This window comes from Glycine soja, chromosome 17 (genome assembly GCF_004193775.1).
Source record: "Glycine soja cultivar W05 chromosome 17, ASM419377v2, whole genome shotgun sequence".
Taxonomy (NCBI): domain Eukaryota; kingdom Viridiplantae; phylum Streptophyta; class Magnoliopsida; order Fabales; family Fabaceae; genus Glycine; species Glycine soja.
Genome location: NC_041018.1, coordinates 4,630,386 through 4,649,465, shown reverse-complemented (window position 1 = coordinate 4,649,465; position 19,080 = coordinate 4,630,386). Strand labels below are relative to the sequence as shown.

At 32.9% G+C, this 19,080-nt stretch overlaps 2 protein-coding genes and 1 pseudogene across 3 annotated transcripts; 1 reads left to right on the top strand and 2 right to left on the bottom strand.

Moving 5' to 3' along the window:
• Positions 1 to 320: 320 nt before the first annotated feature.
• LOC114392496 lies at positions 321 to 6,001 on the bottom strand (annotated as a pseudogene).
• Positions 6,002 to 7,034: 1,033 nt separating this feature from the next.
• Positions 7,035 to 9,947, top strand: LOC114392377 (mitochondrial outer membrane import complex protein METAXIN-like). Its single transcript, XM_028353495.1, has 6 exons — positions 7,035 to 7,269; positions 7,396 to 7,733; positions 7,879 to 7,955; positions 8,109 to 8,169; positions 9,136 to 9,292; positions 9,531 to 9,947. Exons 1-6 carry the CDS (start codon positions 7,125 to 7,127, stop codon positions 9,716 to 9,718), a joined length of 966 nt encoding a protein of 321 aa, XP_028209296.1. The 5' UTR covers positions 7,035 to 7,124; the 3' UTR covers positions 9,719 to 9,947.
• Positions 9,948 to 12,533: 2,586 nt separating this feature from the next.
• On the bottom strand, positions 12,534 to 17,404 carry LOC114392662 (nitrate regulatory gene2 protein-like). Of its 2 annotated transcripts, none has more exons than XM_028353870.1 (5): positions 17,302 to 17,404; positions 15,422 to 16,615; positions 14,802 to 15,013; positions 13,932 to 14,155; positions 12,534 to 13,528 (listed from the first exon to the last, which is right to left on the bottom strand). In XM_028353870.1, the coding sequence occupies exons 2-5, from the start codon at positions 16,524 to 16,526 to the stop codon at positions 12,832 to 12,834; spliced, it is 2,238 nt and encodes a 745-aa protein (XP_028209671.1). In that variant the 5' UTR covers positions 16,527 to 16,615; positions 17,302 to 17,404; the 3' UTR covers positions 12,534 to 12,831. The 2 variants fall into 2 exon arrangements, with proteins under 2 accessions (XP_028209671.1, XP_028209672.1); XM_028353871.1 differs by lacking the exon at positions 17,302 to 17,404 and adding an exon at positions 17,157 to 17,274.
• Between the last annotated feature and the right edge of the window lie 1,676 nt (positions 17,405 to 19,080).

The following is a 19,080-nucleotide window of genomic DNA, read 5'->3' as shown; positions in this document are numbered from 1 at the left end:
TAAAACACAATGCTCACTAATTTAACAATTTTTTTTTGTAAATTTTAATGGTCTTATTCTGAGTCGGATATACTTTTAATAAGTTTTATTTTGTAATAGTGAATCTTGTTTTCATGTGAGCAAATGACTAGTTGGTAATTTTAAAAAATCTCGTGTTAGAGAATACTGAAACACAATGCTCATTGATTTAACAATTTTTTTGTAAGTTTTGACGGCTTTGTTATGAGTCAGATATACTTTTAATAAGTTTTATTTTGTAACAGTGAAGTAAATGTGAACTTTTTACTCACATGAATTTGTTCATCAATATTTTTATATATTTTATTTATTTATATGTATGTTGGGATAAAGAACGTGAGATGACTCGGCACCCATATGGATGCATAGATAGAATAACAATTTCACCACGAAATGCAAATATTATAAAGTCAATGTTTTTAGTTGGAATTGATTCAATGCACTTCTGTATTGCATGATTCCCATTTTGGTCACGTACACATCTCATAACATTTCCATCTAGCTCATGAACAAGCTGAGCTTTCTGTTCAAGATCGATAACCTCAAGTGCCTGCACAGGAACAAAATAGAAATAAATGAAATGATAGATTCAAACTGACACACTGAGTATACCGGAAATACTTGTATTTATAATATCATTCTGCTAAAGACAGTTACGCAGGTTGGCTTTCAGAAAAGAAATACATATACAAAGGAAAAGAAACAGAAATATCTCAACTCCAAGAAGTGAGAGCCTACACCACAATCACCAAATCCCATGTTGACACTGCTTCATCAATCCCCTGCAGCTATTACTATTGATAATCAAACAGAATTTGGGCTGAAGTAAAAAAATTGCTCTTCAAAATATGGAGTTTCCCAGCATGGGAAACTATGCAACTTGTATTTGACATGGAAAACAAAAAGACCATAAATACTCTCATCTTGATCTATTGCAAACAAACTTATTTTGTCATTACTAGGAACTACACCTTGGCTAGAAGATAAGATAAATTTCTGAGATAAGCAGCCCCATTTTCAGACTGTAATTTGCAAAAAGGCAGGCATCTAGCAAATGCTTAAGTAGGATCTTCATATATTTAGATCATTAATAAATCTCAATCAAAGATCCTGTGGTTCAAAATGGTAGAAATAAAATCATAGTCATACTGACTAAAATCCATGAACATATCTTGTAATAGCTTTCAAGACAAACAACTGACATGAATATATACCAATGTCTTAATGTTATATGAATAAAAAAAATTACATACCTTTTGGACTACACAACAGCCATACATCTGCAGACCTAAAGGCGGTATCTGACAAAGAAGTCGATTTGCAAGTTCCTTTCTCTGCTCAGGACTTCCATACTCAAAAAACTATGCACAAGAGAAACAGACAAATTGAGCATAACAGATTCCAAATAATCATAAAGTTAGTTAATGACAATGTACATCACTTCAAAACATACCTTTTGGATTACATAGTTTCCAAATACATCAGTCATTAATTTTGAAGTATGTGGAAGAACCTCTTTGAACACTAACTCCTTCTCTTTAACACAGCAGCTTTCCAACTTCTGCTGTATAAAACAGCTCCCATGCTGAGCAGTGCTGGAGTTAAAAAAAAAATGAACTTAATTTCCAAAGCCAAGGGATGATAAAGTGATAGGTGAAAAGATCACCAAAGTATTACTTGCCTAAATACAACTATATGTCCAATAATATCAGATAGCTCAAATCTGTGACCTTTGCCAGATTTTAACTATTCAAGAAAAATAGCAATTTTGGGGTTGTGAGCACTGTCAAACGCTCTTTGAGCTTGCCATCCAGATAATAAACCTCCATTTCTACTTTCTGGGTATCCTGATAAAACTGGTCTAGAAAGTGGAGAACTTGGATACTGGGGTACGAAACCCAAATTTGAAGGGTGTCCAAAATAACCAGGGTGTATTAGCCCACCTCTATTAGAATTCAAATTAACACCAGTTCTCTGATTATGTAACTTTTTTGTCATCCAAGTAAGCACCACTACTGGGCCTTTTTTGGGAATCAAAAGGACCAATTTGGCCACCAACACTGGCTCTAGGAGCCAGCAGATGACCAGATACACCATATCCCTCCGCAAAAGGTTGTTGATGATATTGCATGAAAATAGGATCACCAAAAGAAGGCTGCAGAGGAAATCCAAATTGTCCAAAAAACTTGTTTGCATGCATCATTTCAGCTCCGTGTGAATTGTTTCCTGCAGTAGAAGAAACCCCTGGTGCTTGGGGAGTAAAACTAGAACCAGTAGCCCCGTCAACAAGTGGTACAGAACCATGAGGAGGGTATGCAGCAATATATGGAGGAACAGCTGTGGGACTAAATGGGTATGCACCTACATATTGCAGAGAATATATACCCGAAGCCTACAAATTAGTGTAAAACGAATTTACTGAGGTCATATAAGCAGCTGCTGTAGCATATAGTGGAGGTGTATATCCTGATGATTGCAGTACAGGCTGTACATCAGAGGAGAACTTGCTGGGATTGTGAAGAAACTGCTCCATACCAACATATGTGCATTTTTCACTTTGAGAATTGGTGCTAGGCACTTCACATGGATAGTTTTGTAGCTGGTGTTGCATCAAATTATTCTGGAAGCTGTTCTCCCATTTATCTTCATAACTCCGACTTTCTGAATTTGGTAGATTAGATACACTGAGAGCCCTTAATTGTGATTCTACAATTGTAACATGTAAGTCATTAAAACCCATGCTTCCAGTGGAATTTAGAGATGATGAACTTGTGACTGGGGCAGGGGAATCAACAGTTGATGACAGTCTTATATCATCTGCACCTATGGTAGGTTTTACAGCATCCACTGTAGTGACAGGAGGACCATGAGAAGAACTGGAACCAGTATCTATGCCAATTAGTTCATCCACCACTCCAAGAAACTTATCATATACAGGTGACATGTTATGGGGAAAATCTTCCTGAAACTTTCAATTTTAATACAGAAAAAAAATATGCTCAAAATCAGAAAATTAATCTGGAGGAGGAAAAAAAGAAAAAGGTCAAGTGATTGTCTACAGTCAAAACTTTTTTTTTTTTTTATCAGCCAAAAATATAATATATTCATTAATGAGTACCAGAGGTACTATAACAGTACATACTTTTTAAAAATGCAATTCGTAGCTGACTCACTAGCAGACCTAGTAATTACACAAACTGATAAATACTACAATCAGGTAATAAAACAGAACTGTATCCTATTTCCCTGTGTTCATGTCCGAAGAAAACCATCTTTAAGATTTGAAGACCACTGATTGAAATGAGACGTGAAATTCTTTTCTAAGTTTCTGAGCCATGTCCATAGTAGAAACACTGCGTCGTCCATTACTTTATGGGCATTGAAAACAGCATTGGAAAAAATGATGCTATTTCTATGTTTCCAAATAGTATAAGTCAGTGCTAACCACCACCACTGCCATCTGTGCGCCTGCATTCCATCACAGACTCCATAGAAATGCTGTAGAAAATGCTGTCTCGGATGAAATGGGTAAACCGCCACCAGATTCACCCACGACCCCGCTTGCCACCAGATAGGGATAATTTTGTTGCAATGAAAGAATAAATGGCTTGCACTCTCTTCCGCCGATCTGCAAAAAGGACACAAATACTCTTGCAACTCAACCCTTTTCTTCTTCAAATTATCTCTGGTTGGCAATCTATCTTTGATTAGCCTCCAAGCAAACATCGCCACTTTCGATGGTACCCTAAGCTTCCATAATTCCTTGAACCCACCATCCTGCCCCTCTCCTAACAAGCCTTCTCTAATTGCTCTATATGCACTCCTAGCCGAATAACTTCCATTTGGTTCTGCTGTCCACCTCCAATGATCATTTGAGTCCGAGCTGATTGTGATCCCTTCAACTTCTTGTATAAATGCGACCGCCATCTCTATCTCACTATCGAACAACGGTCTCCTCCACTGGAAATGCCATTCCCACCCCTCTTCTTTGAAAGTCCCCACTTGCTGAATTAGTTGATGCTGCTGAGCCGAGATGGTATACAATCTACGATATTTCACTGATAATTGGCTTTCTCCTCCTCTCCACTTGTCCTCCCAGAATTTGAACTTGTCCCCGCACCCAACCTTCCATAAAATCGAATTGTCCAACTGCTTTCCCTGATGGGGATGTTGCTGTACCAACTTCAAATCCCTCCACCAAAAGGATTCGGTGCTAGCTCTCTACAGTCAAAACTTGGACTCAAACTTGCAAAAAATAGTAAAAGAAAAAAGTCATCACAAACATGGGATCAGTACACACTACCCACTGCAGCAGGAAAGAGGAAAAAAAAGGAAATAAATGCAGAAGAAAGTAAAATTCTAACAAATAAAGTGTTCGAGTGTAGAAATTCATGAGACTAATCCTATAATTTATATGCAGAAAACTTGAGTGATTTTACAAATTCAGAAGTTAATATCACAATAATCACCATTACTAAATTTGTGTGCTGAGATGATGTTGAAGCCACATCCTGTCTATGCCATTTTCCAATAGCTTTGTCTAACTCATTATCATACATCTGTTGGGTTGAATAATCCTCAGACTCCTCCTTGTGTGTTGCAAGAGTTCCTCGTGACAAATATAAAGACCCTTTACCACTATCATCTGCAGAAGACAATCACCAATTACTGTTAAAAGCCTAATACTACCAATATGGTGCACCAGACAGGACATTTTCCCATGAAGTGGGGGAGGATATTTAGTGTTTAAGTTGACATTGCAACAGTCAAATCGGCAAAATCAGCTAGTAATTGGTCTTCAGACTCACCTTTTTGCATATCTCTGTTCAGAGATCCCAAGCTCGCATTCCAGGTGGTGTTCTGGGATAACAAGTTTTCTATGGCCAGAAATGAGCCTTCCATGCTTGGAGGTGCACTGCCACTGCTGTTGGGTACCACATCCTTTCCACGACCATGAAACCTATGGCCATTCAAAAAATATACCCAAATCCTATGTTGCCATGTGACGGGATGGTGAGCCAAAAGTTGCAGCTTCCTTAAAAGACGGCCATTTACTCCCAGCTTCAGAGATTCTAATTGGATTCTCAGTTGCCATACTACTGGAAGATTAGTTTGCCCCGCCTTTTGTAATGGAAACGAGAAATTTCATGTTGCCTCCTAAAGTGCCCCCACAAATTACATCAGCATAAACATCCGACAAGAAATGAACTTTATTATTACGCTAGGAAAGTGAGCAAGCATAGTAGTGCTAATTACTAAACAAGAACAGTGATGAAATAACATGGCAAAATAGAATACTTCACGTAAATTTGTAGAAGTACAATGCAAAATCTCGCATGCAAATTCACACAGTTAAATTATTCTACAAACTCAGAGAGAGTTAAATTATGATATTTTGTAATGTTCCTTAAAGTCATAACAACAAGCTTACTGTTCAAAATTTCATTTCAAGTGAAACGTGCTTCCTCTTCAACCTTAAGTTAGCCACGATCATAAAAACAAGTATCACCATCAAGGAGAGCAACAAACAAGTACAATTACCTCATACAAATCACCAATTCCTAATTTCGTATGATAAGAAGAAGAAGAAGAAAACAGTGAAATTCACAAAAAATGAGAAAAGGAGTGAAAAATGAATGCATGAACACACAGAAGACATGAGAAGAAAAAGGAAAAAAGTAGTTGGAGCATGAAGAAAACGAACCTACTACGTTTGTTTGGGAGTTTCAACTAAGAAGGTGAAGAATAAGTTTGGCAGTTGGAGACCCTAGAATAGATTCTCTAACGAAGCTGGGATGAGAGAGAGTATGACTAAAATAAATTGATATGTTTCTATCATTTTATATTTATTGTCAAGTGCAGTGCAGTGCAGTGAAGCAAGCAAGAGACCAAGAATTTAAAACTGCGTTTGCTTGTACTTTGAGAATAGAGATAGAGACTGAGAAGAAAAAAAACGCTGTTTGTGAGACAAAGACGCAACCATCATGGCCCCGGTAAGATTTAAGGTTAACTTCGTTTGAGTTAAAAAGACAACGGATAATAGCAAAATAACATGAGTTTTATATTTTTATATTTTATTTTAATTTAAAACTTTTATCTAAATTTATTTTTATTTCATTTATTTCTACTCTATTAAAAAACTGATAAGAAAATAAAAATTAATTCCTTTTATAAAACTCATAGTAATATATTTTTGTCATAGGTTTTTAATTTATTTGAATATAATAATTTATATTAAAAAAATTAGTATTAATTTTTTAACTAATATTTTTAAAACAATCATTCATAATATCTTAATTTATGAGTAGAATAATATTAGTTAATGACTTTAGGCTATTTTAAAATAATTATATAATTATGAAAGTGTACAGTATGATTAAATATTAATGTATAAGTTGGTAATATATTTAAGGGAAGTTTGAATTACTAGTTCTTATATAAGACAACACATAAATGTCTAATTTGTTGGTAGCGCTCAAGATCCATGCTGACAAAATTGATGTTGGATTGACTAGCTCATCCATGTTTTTTTTTAAATGAGAATATTTTTTATTCTTATTATAAAAAAAAACTCTTTATAAGTTTATATATACTTACAAGTTAAATGAGAGAGTTTAAATGCACGAACAATTTAATTCACTTTAATTCCTTATTTTTTTTGTCTTATAACTTTTTGTTGAAATTTGTATTTGAAATAATTCTTAATTTTGATTGATTTCATAAAATATTTTGTTTTTCATAAAAACACCGTTCAATTATTTTTAGTTCAAAATAACTTAAATATTTTTAAAAATACATAAATATAAAACTATCAGATAAAATCAAATTTAATTTTTTATTATTATTTGAGAACATCAAATACATATAATTTAACCTTTTATTATTATTTGAGAACAACATATATATAATTTAAAATCTTTTTTTAATTGTTATATAGCTTTAAAATAATGTTTAAACTATTTTTTTATTAAAAAAAAAAAGAGCCCCACTTCATCAAAAACAAGCCCATTAAAAATAACACAGAAAACAAAGCAAGAAAGTGAAGAAACCAGAGACAATCACATGAACCCTAACCTAAACCCCTGAGAAATTATTGAAATTGATGCATGGCGGAACTGAACACTCTGGTGGTGCGAAAGCCATGTTTTGGCCTTCCAACCGGTTGCACTCAATCCCTCTCTGCCTACATTTATCTCAAATTCGCCCAAATTCCCTTCCAATTGGACTTCCACCTCAACAACCCTCATTCTGGTAACACCCTCTTTCCCTTTCCCATTTTTTTTTCTCTTTCAGGCTTCTGGGTTTTCATTCTCATATATAAAGTTTCATTTTTTGTCTTTTTCTGCTTATGGGTTTGCACTTTTTTGTTTTGGTTAGATCAAATTCCTTACTTTGAGGTTGATGACTCTGTGGCTTATAATAATGAGAAGGAGGGGATCATTGAGTGCTTGAAGAAAGATGTTGGGGTTGTTGATTTGGATAGTGGGGTTTCTTCACTCCCTGAGTGGATTTCAACCAAAGCAATTCTCACCACTTGGCTTGCTGATGCACTTGCCTATGAACTCTGGCTGGGGTGTGAAGGTTCCTCTGCTTATAGCATCTATTACTCTGATCTTCCTTGGCCATTGGGGAAGATTCTCTCTTGGAAGAAAGCTATTTGGGTAAAGCTGAAACATGGGATAACTAATGACAATGCTGAAGTGAAAAAAGAAGAGGTCTGTTTTTCTTTTCTTTTCTTTGCATGGTTCAGTAATTTCAACATTTTTTGTGTGTGCGTAGTAATAGTAGTAGTTTTAATGTTTTGCGTGTATGATTTTCTCTTTGATTTGGTATTTATGTTTAGTTATTAGTGATGGACAGATTTATGAGAGAGCAAAGTCTGCATATGAGGCGCTGTCAAGTTGCTTAGGTGAACAGAATTACTTATTTGAGAACAGGTGATTCCTCTGGTTGAATTGCGCGGGAATTTGTGATATTATCTTTTGTTAGAGCTATTTGTGGGAAGATTTTGGTTTGTTTTTCATTTTTGGAGCTATTATTGACTTCATCCTCCAGGTGAGGTATTCATATGCTTTATTTGGTTTATGCAGGCCATCAAGCTTGGATGCTATTTTTCTTGCACATGGACTAGTTGTTCTTCATGCTTTACCTGTAAGTATTAATATTAATTATTTGTGATTCTAATGTTTGTTTTCAGATAGTTACGAATACTCTACTGGCTGCCTGGGTTATACTGGTCAATTAAAACTAGATAGTTATAGACTTGTGGTTACATGTTACTTTACACTCTGGGAACTATCATGAAGTTGGTCTGATCTCAAAATAGGAATAAATGTTTTTGGCACTCAATTGTCTGAAGCAATGCAGCACATTAGCCAATGGTTAGGTGAAAGAGAGATGCATACAGAAAAGGATTATGTTAGAGAACCATTTATAGAATAGCTGTATATGAAGTGTTTACAAATGTTTATCTGCCCAATTTTGGCAGAGCGAATGACAATTGACTAAGATTGTTCTCAAGGAATTGAAGTTGATATTTTAAAAGGTTTTATTTTAAAGAAGAATATTAACTCCTGCGAAAAGCAGTTCAAGACTGGGCAATAAAGTCAGAGATATTTTAAGCTGTGATCTGGTCCCTTTGGAGTTTTTGGTGCTTAGATACTTCTCTTTACCTCTTTGGTGTAAGAATCATGATCACAATGGTCCTAGAAATAATAAAATAATTGCAATGAGGTGCACTAGATGGAAAATTTGTAACTTAGACTTGTTCTAGTGAGATGGCTGAGCAAATGAGAGATTGATGATTGGGGATTCCTAGTTTTCTTCATATTGAGAATATGTTACTATTTTTTAAACATAATCTGATTTTGGGTAATACTTCTGAAAGAGGAAACTAATATTCAGTACCAAAGCCTTCTAAGCCTCTGTACTTAGTTGCTTTTGCACTCTTCTACCCATGAGATTCCTGGCTTTTCTCCTTAATGAAGACCACAAATATATGTTTTTATTTTATTTTGTACCTGTGGTAAATGCAGTGTGCATGCTTATTAGAATCACTTAGACATTTGTTTTGAGAAAATTTTAATTCTAGATCCTGCCTGCATTGATGTACATCAGGAATCTTCAATGTTGCGGATCAAGTTTTCAGAGCATGCTAATTTAGTTAGATATGTGCAACAATGTAAGACAGAACTTATAGATGCAGCTCCATCTCCTTCCTCTGCCCCACAATTTCATACTGATGCAACATCATCTGCTTCTAAAAGTCATTCAAGTAAGATATTTTCTGGATTTTGTAAATGCAGACTTCTCTTTTAGTTTTGCTTGATGAGATTGTGTTAACAAGCATAAGCAGTACTCAAATCATATAGATAACTAGAACAGAATCCTTCTCTCTCTAATAATTTTATTTAGATACAGTGGCCAGAAATATGTATATATTTGCTATTTTAAACTCTCATGTCCTGTCAATCTTCATGAAGTTTGATTTGTCATTTTTTCAAAAAAATTAGGTTCAAAGCCGAAGAGTAAGCCCAAAAGGGAGAAAACACAGGAGGAGAAAACCTTCAAAAGGAAGGCCAAATATTTTGTGGTAGCACAGTTGGTTGCAGTTGTTGTGTTCCTCACACTTATGACTTCATTTGATGATGCTGAAGTGGAGTTAGATGATGATGATGGTAGTTATGATTACGATGAATGAAATTGCATTCATTTGTTTATCTTCCTCAATTAAAAGTCAAGGCTGCCTCCAACCTAAATAAAACAAGTGTCTCTTGTTCTTTGTTACAATGCAAAATTGGAAAATTATCATTCATTCTAATTTTTACTAGTTATAAGATCCATATTTGTATAGACGAGTGTTAAACAGATTGTTGTTGTCACGTGAGGCAAATCATGGAATGAGTTCTTTGAATCATTTTCAGATTTTTGATGTAACGCCTCTTTTTATTTGTAATGCTCTTCAAGTAATTTTGCTTGTACGGCCCTCCCTAGAGGTTTCTAGGTTCTTTTTTTAAATAATACCATTCACAAAATTAAAATATATATTTATAATTGGAAAGATGCCATTGTTTATTGAGTTGTAGGAAATGAACCATGACTTGAGTGAACTTTTGGAATTGTAGGCCTAAGCAAGTCTTGAGAGAATTAGGCTTTGCTTGATTCTCCTCACATTTTTCTCTTAAAAATTCTTTTCTAAAACAGCTAAGATTCCTTACCTTTTCCCATAGAGACAAGTCTACGAGGAATGTACTATTTGTATTTTCATTTAGTAAGAAAACTTTTCAAGTATTTAGTACATTTAATTTCTTGATAAGTAATATCACACTTTGATTGATGGACACCTATAATGGATAATTTATATATGATAACATATTTTTATATAAGATAATTTTTAACTATTGATAAAAAAAATTAAAATATTAGAATTTTATTTAGAGATAATATTAAAAAAAAGGTAAATTAAAAGAAATGGACAATAAAAAAATATCAATTATACAAATAAAAAAAATTAATTAAGTTTTCATACTTAAAATATAAGTCATTTTCATATTATTACCTAACATTTATTTTTTTCAATTAAGTATCTAAAAAAAAATTAGTTTCATTTTATTGCCTACTGTTAGTCATCTTTCGTTAAGTGATGACATGACATTTCGTCTGTCACGTCATCACTTAACGGAAGAGAATTGACTATAGATAATAAAATGAAACAAAAAAAATTCAATAGGTATTTGACAAAAAAATAATTTTAGGTAATAATCTAAAAATGACATTTTTTTAGGTATGAAAAAGTTATTTAGATCAATCTGAAAAACAATTTTTTAGTTAACAAATGATAAGGAGGATTTTTATCAAAATAAATAATCTAATTTAAGATAAAATGATAAATGATAAATATTATTATTTTATTAAAAATAAAAATACAAATGGTAATCGTAAATTTAAGTTATGTTTAAAAGCAAATCTTATAAGTCAATAAGAAAAAATCATTTCTCAAACACTTTTATATCGATCAAATATTTTTAAACTTGTCAAAAAACTAAAAATTAATTAAAATAACTTGAGGAACATATATGTAATTTACTTTTATATATACTTAGAAAACTTTATCCTATTTATTTTTTTAAGATAATTCCTTATTCAAAATAAGAAATACATTAAATTAATAAGATATTTTTTATTGGTAGGAATAAAAAAACACTATTTAAAATTTACAATAATTCACCTATCAATTTATCATGTTTAATCAATTGAATTAGATTAATAAGATAATATTAAAGATGAAATTAAAGAGTTAAAATGCTGTACATTTAATATTTGAACAAAGTTAAAAGAGAACCTACCAAGATCAAATGGTGAGATATATATTTTGGGTCCAAAGAATATTGAAGAAAGAATAAGGAAAGACAAAACATGTTACATGTGTACATTGACCATAGATTGTAAAACATCAATTATATATGATTTAAATAAGTTTTTGATGTCATATATTAAATAAATTTTTCATACCTAAAAATAGGTTATTTTTATATTACTATCTAAAAATTCATTTTTTGTAAATACCTACTTGTAAATTTTTTTTGTTTCATTTTTACTACTTGTCGTTAGTCGTTTTCCGTTAGGTGATAACATGACAAACAGAATGTCACATCATCATGTTCAATCATTGACACATATGTCATTAAAGGTGATAATATGACAATGAGATATACATGACAAGAGGGTGATAACGTGATACTTCCTTTGTCATGTCATCACTTAACAAAAAACGATTAACAACAGATAATAAAATAAAACTATTTTTTTTCAGGTACTTGGTTAAAAAAAAAATATTAAGTAGTAATCTAAAAATCACCTATATTACAAGTATAAAAAACTTAATTAAATCAATAAAAAATAATGTATGCAACACACTTAAAAAAAAATGAGTGTCTAATCGAGGAAATAGAAAGTGAGACTCATAAGTTGTTGTGTATTCTAATATATATATATATATATATATATATATATATATATATATATATATATATATATAAAAGATTAGAGGCTATTAGATAAGTATTTGTTGCTAGTAAAATTATTTTTTCCTATGAGATTTTGTTAAGCTTTGGGCAAAAATAAGATTAAGGACTTGGTTGATTCTTTTTTCACGTTGTTGTTCTAAAAACTGATTTTTAAGACAAATAACATCAAGGATTTGTTGACTTTATTTTCACTTGAATTAGTTCTGTCTTATATTCAGGGACAAAAAGAATATTAAGTTTTAAAAATTGTTTCTCAAATAAATATTTAAAAAAAACAAAAAAAAAAGCATAAAGTATTATATTCAAGTGCTTAGGGAAAAACTCTTGAAAATCATAACCTTGTGTTTGGTAGAGATGAATAAAGGGATGAAAGTATGAGAAATTAATTGTGAGTAAAGTGGAATTAATTTAGAAAATAGTTTTCGAGACAAAAAAAAAAGTGTAAAGTTTCCTATAAGTATTTAAGATTTAAGATCAAACACACCGTAATTAACAAGTTTCCTCTCTTTTATGAGTTATAAGAATTTAAGATCCCCAAATTAGAGAACTTCAAAATGTTCACAAAAAACTTATAAGGGTTGGTCTTGAGCATTACATGAAATTCCTCATTTCCCTCCCTTCATAATAAAAATTTTCTAACAAGGGTGAGAGATTGGCATAAAATCTCTCCCTCCCTTTCTTTTTCCTCCATTTTCCTTTCATCTAAATCTACCCTTCAATAAATTACTTTCACTGACACCCTTTGCTAACTAAATAAATGAACCAAAAAAATGTATGCCATCTATATCTATGTTCCAGCCCCACAAGAAATCTGCTGCAAGTTCACTTTCTCCCACTTCTTAGCAAGTTCAGTGTATCCCTCAGCATAATCAACAGCAAACTCTGCCATTGAGCTCATAGCAATTGACATACCAGCACAAAGCACCTTGATAGCAACTTCAGCCAATTTCTCAGTATTCATTACCTCTTCAACCTGACCAACTTCCACCATTTCCATATTCTCACCATGTTCTTTTGATCCATCTGGATTTCGTCGAGTCTCTTCTCTTAACTGTTGTGCATAGAGGGACCCCATGCCAGCTGCAAAAAAGTCTATGCCATCAAGCACTGCTGTTTCTTGGAGGGCGTCTAGATGCCTTGACCATTGAACACAAAGTCCAAATAGTGGATGAGTGCCACTGGACCTGCGAGGAGAGCATGCTAGCTTTGATGGATCATGTTCACATCTCACACATCTTAGAAGCCAGCCAGTTAGAGCATTAATATAGGATCTTTGAGAAGTGATCCATGACTCAAAGGTGTTTCGCCAATGCCTCAATTCGGTTTCAAGATTGGAGGCAGAATGAGCAAGCCTTTGAGGATCAGTTCGTGATGTGGCACACTGTTTTCTGGCATCATTGTCAACTAGAAGAATCTTGGCTTCATCTAGGGTTCTCTTCTGTGTCTGGTGACATTCTGCCATCACTTTCCACATCTTGGCAAGCCTGTTAGTTTGTATGTTAGAATCAGCAAGCACGATATGTTATTTGTAATAACATGTGTGCATAGTGTTACCTATCTGCATTTGTTATGTTGTACATAGACACATCATATTGCTCATGTAGATATCAGAAACTAGAATTAAAACATAACCATACATAAAACTCAATATGTAGTTTTAAGACAAGAAGGGCATGATCAAAAGTTTTTGCACCAAAATAGATATATAATCTTGCGGGGTACTTTATAGACAAGATTAAGTAGATGCTATGTAAATTTTATAGCTCTAATATACAAAGTATTGTAAAATTAATGATATAAGTTAACAATTTTAAACTCTAACTTTAGGTCAGAGTGACATACAGGACAAAATGGAATATTATCAGTGAAATTCATTTTCATACATACCCTTGCACCAATTCAAGAAGCTGAGGATGCAACTCTCCATCCCTTAGAGTTTCAATTCTCCTGGAAATAGCTTCAACTGAGTGTATTGAAACTGTTATCTGGGTATGTAAATCTCTAACGGCTGCTCTTGTTTTATCAAGAGAAGAAGGTTCCTCTCCATTTATATCATGATTCCTGAGTTGCTGACATTTCTTCTCATATGCAATGCGAACACGTTCTCCTGACTGTTGAAGAAGAAAGTGGGCATAAGTTTCCCATTATTAAAATTGTATGCAATCATAAGCACCATGACCTGTAACAATATTACAATAACAATCTAATAAACATTTAAAGAAACGATAGTTCGAAAGAAAAATTACTGAATTAAAAGGTTAAGTTGGCCTCTTGTGTGATTTTTTTTCCAAAACCCCATTACTGGGCTAAAGAAAGATATATACTTGTCAGTTAGAGGCTTTGTGATTTGTCATATTACCTGGAAGCTAAACCTCTTAGATGATTACATAAGTACCTTGAAATATTATGTTGCTGTAATTTTAATTTAGTACTAACAATAAGCAAGTGTAGTTTTTATAGATGGGTTGATAACCTTATGAATGAACACTAATTTTGGTCATCCCTAAACTAGTCTAAATTGAACAAAGGCCAGCAAAGGGTATAGAAAATTTTAATTTTTTTTGACAGAAGAAAGTTTTAATTGATGGCCAGAGAGAAGAGTTCAAGTTCCAATAGGCTATACTTCAAGCAACAATTATCCGTACAAAAGCATGTCATCATAGAGAAGTTTATCGAAATAATTTTACAATGAATTTAATAGTTCATATGTAGCAGTTCAGTAATAAATGTACCAGTAAAAAGGGTTCAGTAATATACCTTGACTTCCTCGTAGAGCTTCTTCTCCCATTCATATAACCTGTCTAGTGTGGACTGATGACTAACAGAAAACAAACAATGTTCCTCTGATGGATCATCGGGGCCTTCGTAATCCTCATCCCTAGTGTTTGAAGAATTCATTAAGAATCTTGATGTGGATGAGTGCAATGAAGCTGAGCGGAAAAGCGCCACTGGGTTCAATAATTTTGAAGCTGCAAAAGAAAATTAATTCAAATTTATATTCTTGAAAATTTACAAATAGACATGAGTGAAAGAAAAATGATGCAGTAAAATCAAATGAAAACTTGAGAAAAAGATTATTTCTCCATACAACTCAAACACAATTTCTGTAGTATGGACTATGGAGGATTGATTTTGGAAGTGGGAAGGGAAAAGAAATGCATTGGCCTAATGAAAATTAGTCAAATTACTAAATTATCGTTCCTACAATAGAAGAGAAAAAATTGCAATTTCTGAAAATTTAAATATTGCTAACTCTTGTTCTTACAATAACAGAGCAAATATGAAAGCTATTCTTGAAAGTTGAAACTTGAACCTAACTCACTCACAATTCTGAACACTATGAAATGCAGAAGCATGCAAGAAGACTATCAACAAACCTGACAGTTCATTAGATGTTGATAAATATTGAGCTTTCTTGGCCTCTAACAATGCTGAGACATCATTGGCTGCATTGCAGATTATTGTGAATTGAGCTTCAAGATCCTTGATCACTTCAGCCATGCTTGTGGGCCTTCGGTTTACATAAACAGTAAAACCAGGTGTTTCTTCCTTTGCTTCTTGATTACCAGTTTCCATTTCCTGACCCGTAGTTTGAGCTTTAGATACTTGAAAACATTCAATGCCATTGGCTTGTGAGTCTGTGACTTCATTCACTGTTCCAGTTTCAGCATCTGTTCCCTCTTCTTCTTCTTCCTCATGTTCATCAACATCTGTAACCGTGACTTCTTCTTTGGAGGGGTTTACATCAATTTTGGCTCTTTCTTCTGCTACATTTTTCTTTACAGCAAATTCTTCTTGCTCAGTTTCATCTTCTTCCAGGTCTGGTATTCCCTCTTCTTCTCGAACCTTCCTCAGTCCTCTGATCTCATCATCCGTTCCGGTCCAATCAAGGCTACTTTGGGTGGGGTAACCATAATAGTCCAATGATGAAAAAGGATTCCAAAAGGAATCCCATTGGGAAGACTGAGGTGAAGGTGGAGGGATATTAGGCCTGTTATGGGGAGAATAAATTGAGGGATTCACAGGTAAGGATTGCATTGGAAAAAAACCCTCAATGCCAAACTGGTGCATTGGAGAATAACTTTCAACCCGAACCATTTCAGGCGATCGAGGCCTTTCCTCGACAGAAATCGCCGGATTACCACTCGGCCTTAGGTAATTCACCTTCAAAGTTGTCTTGGGACCAAACTCAATTGTTGTTGGGGTGAAGGATTTTGATGAAATGGGAATGAAAGCAGGACTAGTTTTCTTCACAGGTGTGAAAGGTGGAGTTATGAATGAATCCAATGACAACTCACGCAACTCATTGGCTTTGAAGTAATCTAGCAGTGCAGCTGACACCCTTTTCAGAGACTGAATGTATGCTACATGTCCAGTAGCATATTGAGCTCTTTGCTCAACAGCCTTTTTGATGAATTGTTTTCTATCTTTGCAGAGCTTGACTGCCTCTTCATCATCCAACTTTGATTGAGAACATCCCATCTCTTTACTATGCCTTTCCTATGAATATCTATCTCAGGCTTGCATTGAAATGGATGATATCAAAGAACAGTTTTTTATTTATCACAAATCTGCCCACAGAAACAGTAAAGTTCAGTATGTATATTGAATTCCATAAAAAATGAATTGGAGTGAGAGAAAAAAAAAACAAGTAAATTAAACATTATAACCAAAAGAAATGAATCAAGGTTAATAAAGGTAGATGCTTTTCATTGTTTTCAAGTAATTGAGATTCCTCTATGTTTTCCATAAGACCAAACTATGCTAATCACAACACGGAGACATTCAGAAAGCACAGAACTTTTGATCTGGGATTTTTTGTTTTTGGCAAAGATGAGAAACGACAACTAGAAATCTCTACAAAAAACACATTTTGAAGTGAAGTTAATAAAGGGGCAACATTAAAACAATCCTCGGTTATCTGAAGAAAAAGAAAACCAGTATTCAGATCACAAACGAGGGGCAAAAGAAGGTGCTAAAGATTTACATAACTACAATTAAGGAAAAGTATAGAAATGTTATTATAAACGTGTGCAACAATAAAAGGATAACAGAAGAGGTGAAGGGTACTCATTTCACCAAAAAAAAAAAACTCAATGCAGCCTCACTCACACTGTTGCTGTTAAGAGCTGACAAATAAACTAAATGCTGAGAGTAGGAGAAGGACAATAAGAAAATGAAGAAAGAGAAAATGTTAAGCGTTTGGGTTTGATTAAGAATGAACATGAACAGTGAAGCATGGAATGGAGAAACGTACCTCACAATGGGGCATTGATCTCAGAGAGAGAGACGTTGAGAAAAAGCAACGGTCAAAACTCCAAAACACACGAAGAGGGAGAAAGAAACAGTGTTGTGTGGGGAACACAAACAAAAAAAGACACAGTTTAATAAAAAGCAACAAAAAGAATATGACAACTAAGGGCATTGCCCTTCGTGTTGCACTGAACTTCTTCACTGCCACAAATGGAAAATATTAATGAAAACGAAAATGACCACTCAAAATCCGGAATTAGTTTGCCCAATTGGCTACTCTACGCTCTTAACTTAGCCGTTGTTGGTCCTCTACAAGAAGTTCCCAGTTTGTATTTTAAATTGAAAATTTTTCAGTTATTTTAAGCATTTTTATTTTTAATTATATGACTCTTTTTAAAAATTTATTTATCCATTTTTATAAAAAAATGTTTTTTAGATGTATTAATTATTTTTTTTATATATTTTTATTTAATTATTCTCTCTCTAAACATTATAAAAAATACATAAGGATAATTTTGAAATCATAATACATATAATTAACAAATTTGATATGATAATTACTTTTTTAAGAAATTTAAATTAGTTAAAAAATGTTATAATTAACTATGGAAGTATAATATGAAATTTAACTTAGCAATTCACTGGCTCAATTAATACTTTCGGTTCCAGTTCACGACTATGTTTGTGATTAAATTTAAAAAAAAAAAAAAATAGTAAAGCAAAAAGGTTAGTGGGCATTAGTAACTCAAACTTTCAAAGGACCCACTGGACGGCTCCCCTGTAACGGCCCTGCGAGGCCGGGAGTAAATGCTCATTAATTTTTATTTTATGAAAATAAATGCTCATGGATTTGTCATTTGATGTATCAAAAGAGGTTTAATTAATAATAATTTGATTCCTAAATTATTCAAAACCGTGATGTCATTACTGTGAGTACAGAAGTACAACTTAAAAGAAAATTATCAAATACTCCCTAATATAATTACATAGAATTTTACACTACATAGATTTTATAAATTTAAGCAGTGTTTTTGTTGACTCCTTTAATAGGTTCAATATCACGCCAAAATTTTCTTCTTTCTGCCTTCCATGTTTCAATCACCGTCTCAAATTCTAACCCTTTTAGATGAAAGTCCAATTTGCTTTTCAAATCAAGGCTGCATGCATGCTACGCGACTGTCTTCACTTTTCTCTGCATTGTTCATAATTGACAAACATATAATCCTACTTCTTCTGCTCCTATATATAATAAAAAATAATTATTTAATTCATTAAGATTAATAAAAAAACTAGATCAGTTAATTTTTCATAACTTTTAGTTTTATTCTAAGATTATTCATAATTATTTTTCAAAAGATAAATTTTTAACCAATAAGTTTAATTTGTTTTGTTGATAACTCAATAAATATATTATTTTTATGAAAAAAATAAGTATATTATTAAGAGTAAAAAAGAAATTTAATAATAAAATAATCCTATATTTCTTATAATTAAAATATAAAAATATTATCTTTTATTTCTTAACATAAAAACAGAGGTAGTACTAGGTAAGGTTGCAATATTATAGCCTATTGTACTTAGCTTCTTTCTATTCATCTATGATTGTTGGTCAATGCAACAGCACAAGGACAAAGATTCCATATAACGTCACACACGGTTCGATCCCACACGAACATGATCACAAATTCACAATCCTTATCTTGTTATTTTCTTATGATTACAATCCTCATCTTTTTTATTTTCTTTGTTTATAACTCATGTCATATTGATATGGGTCATGGCT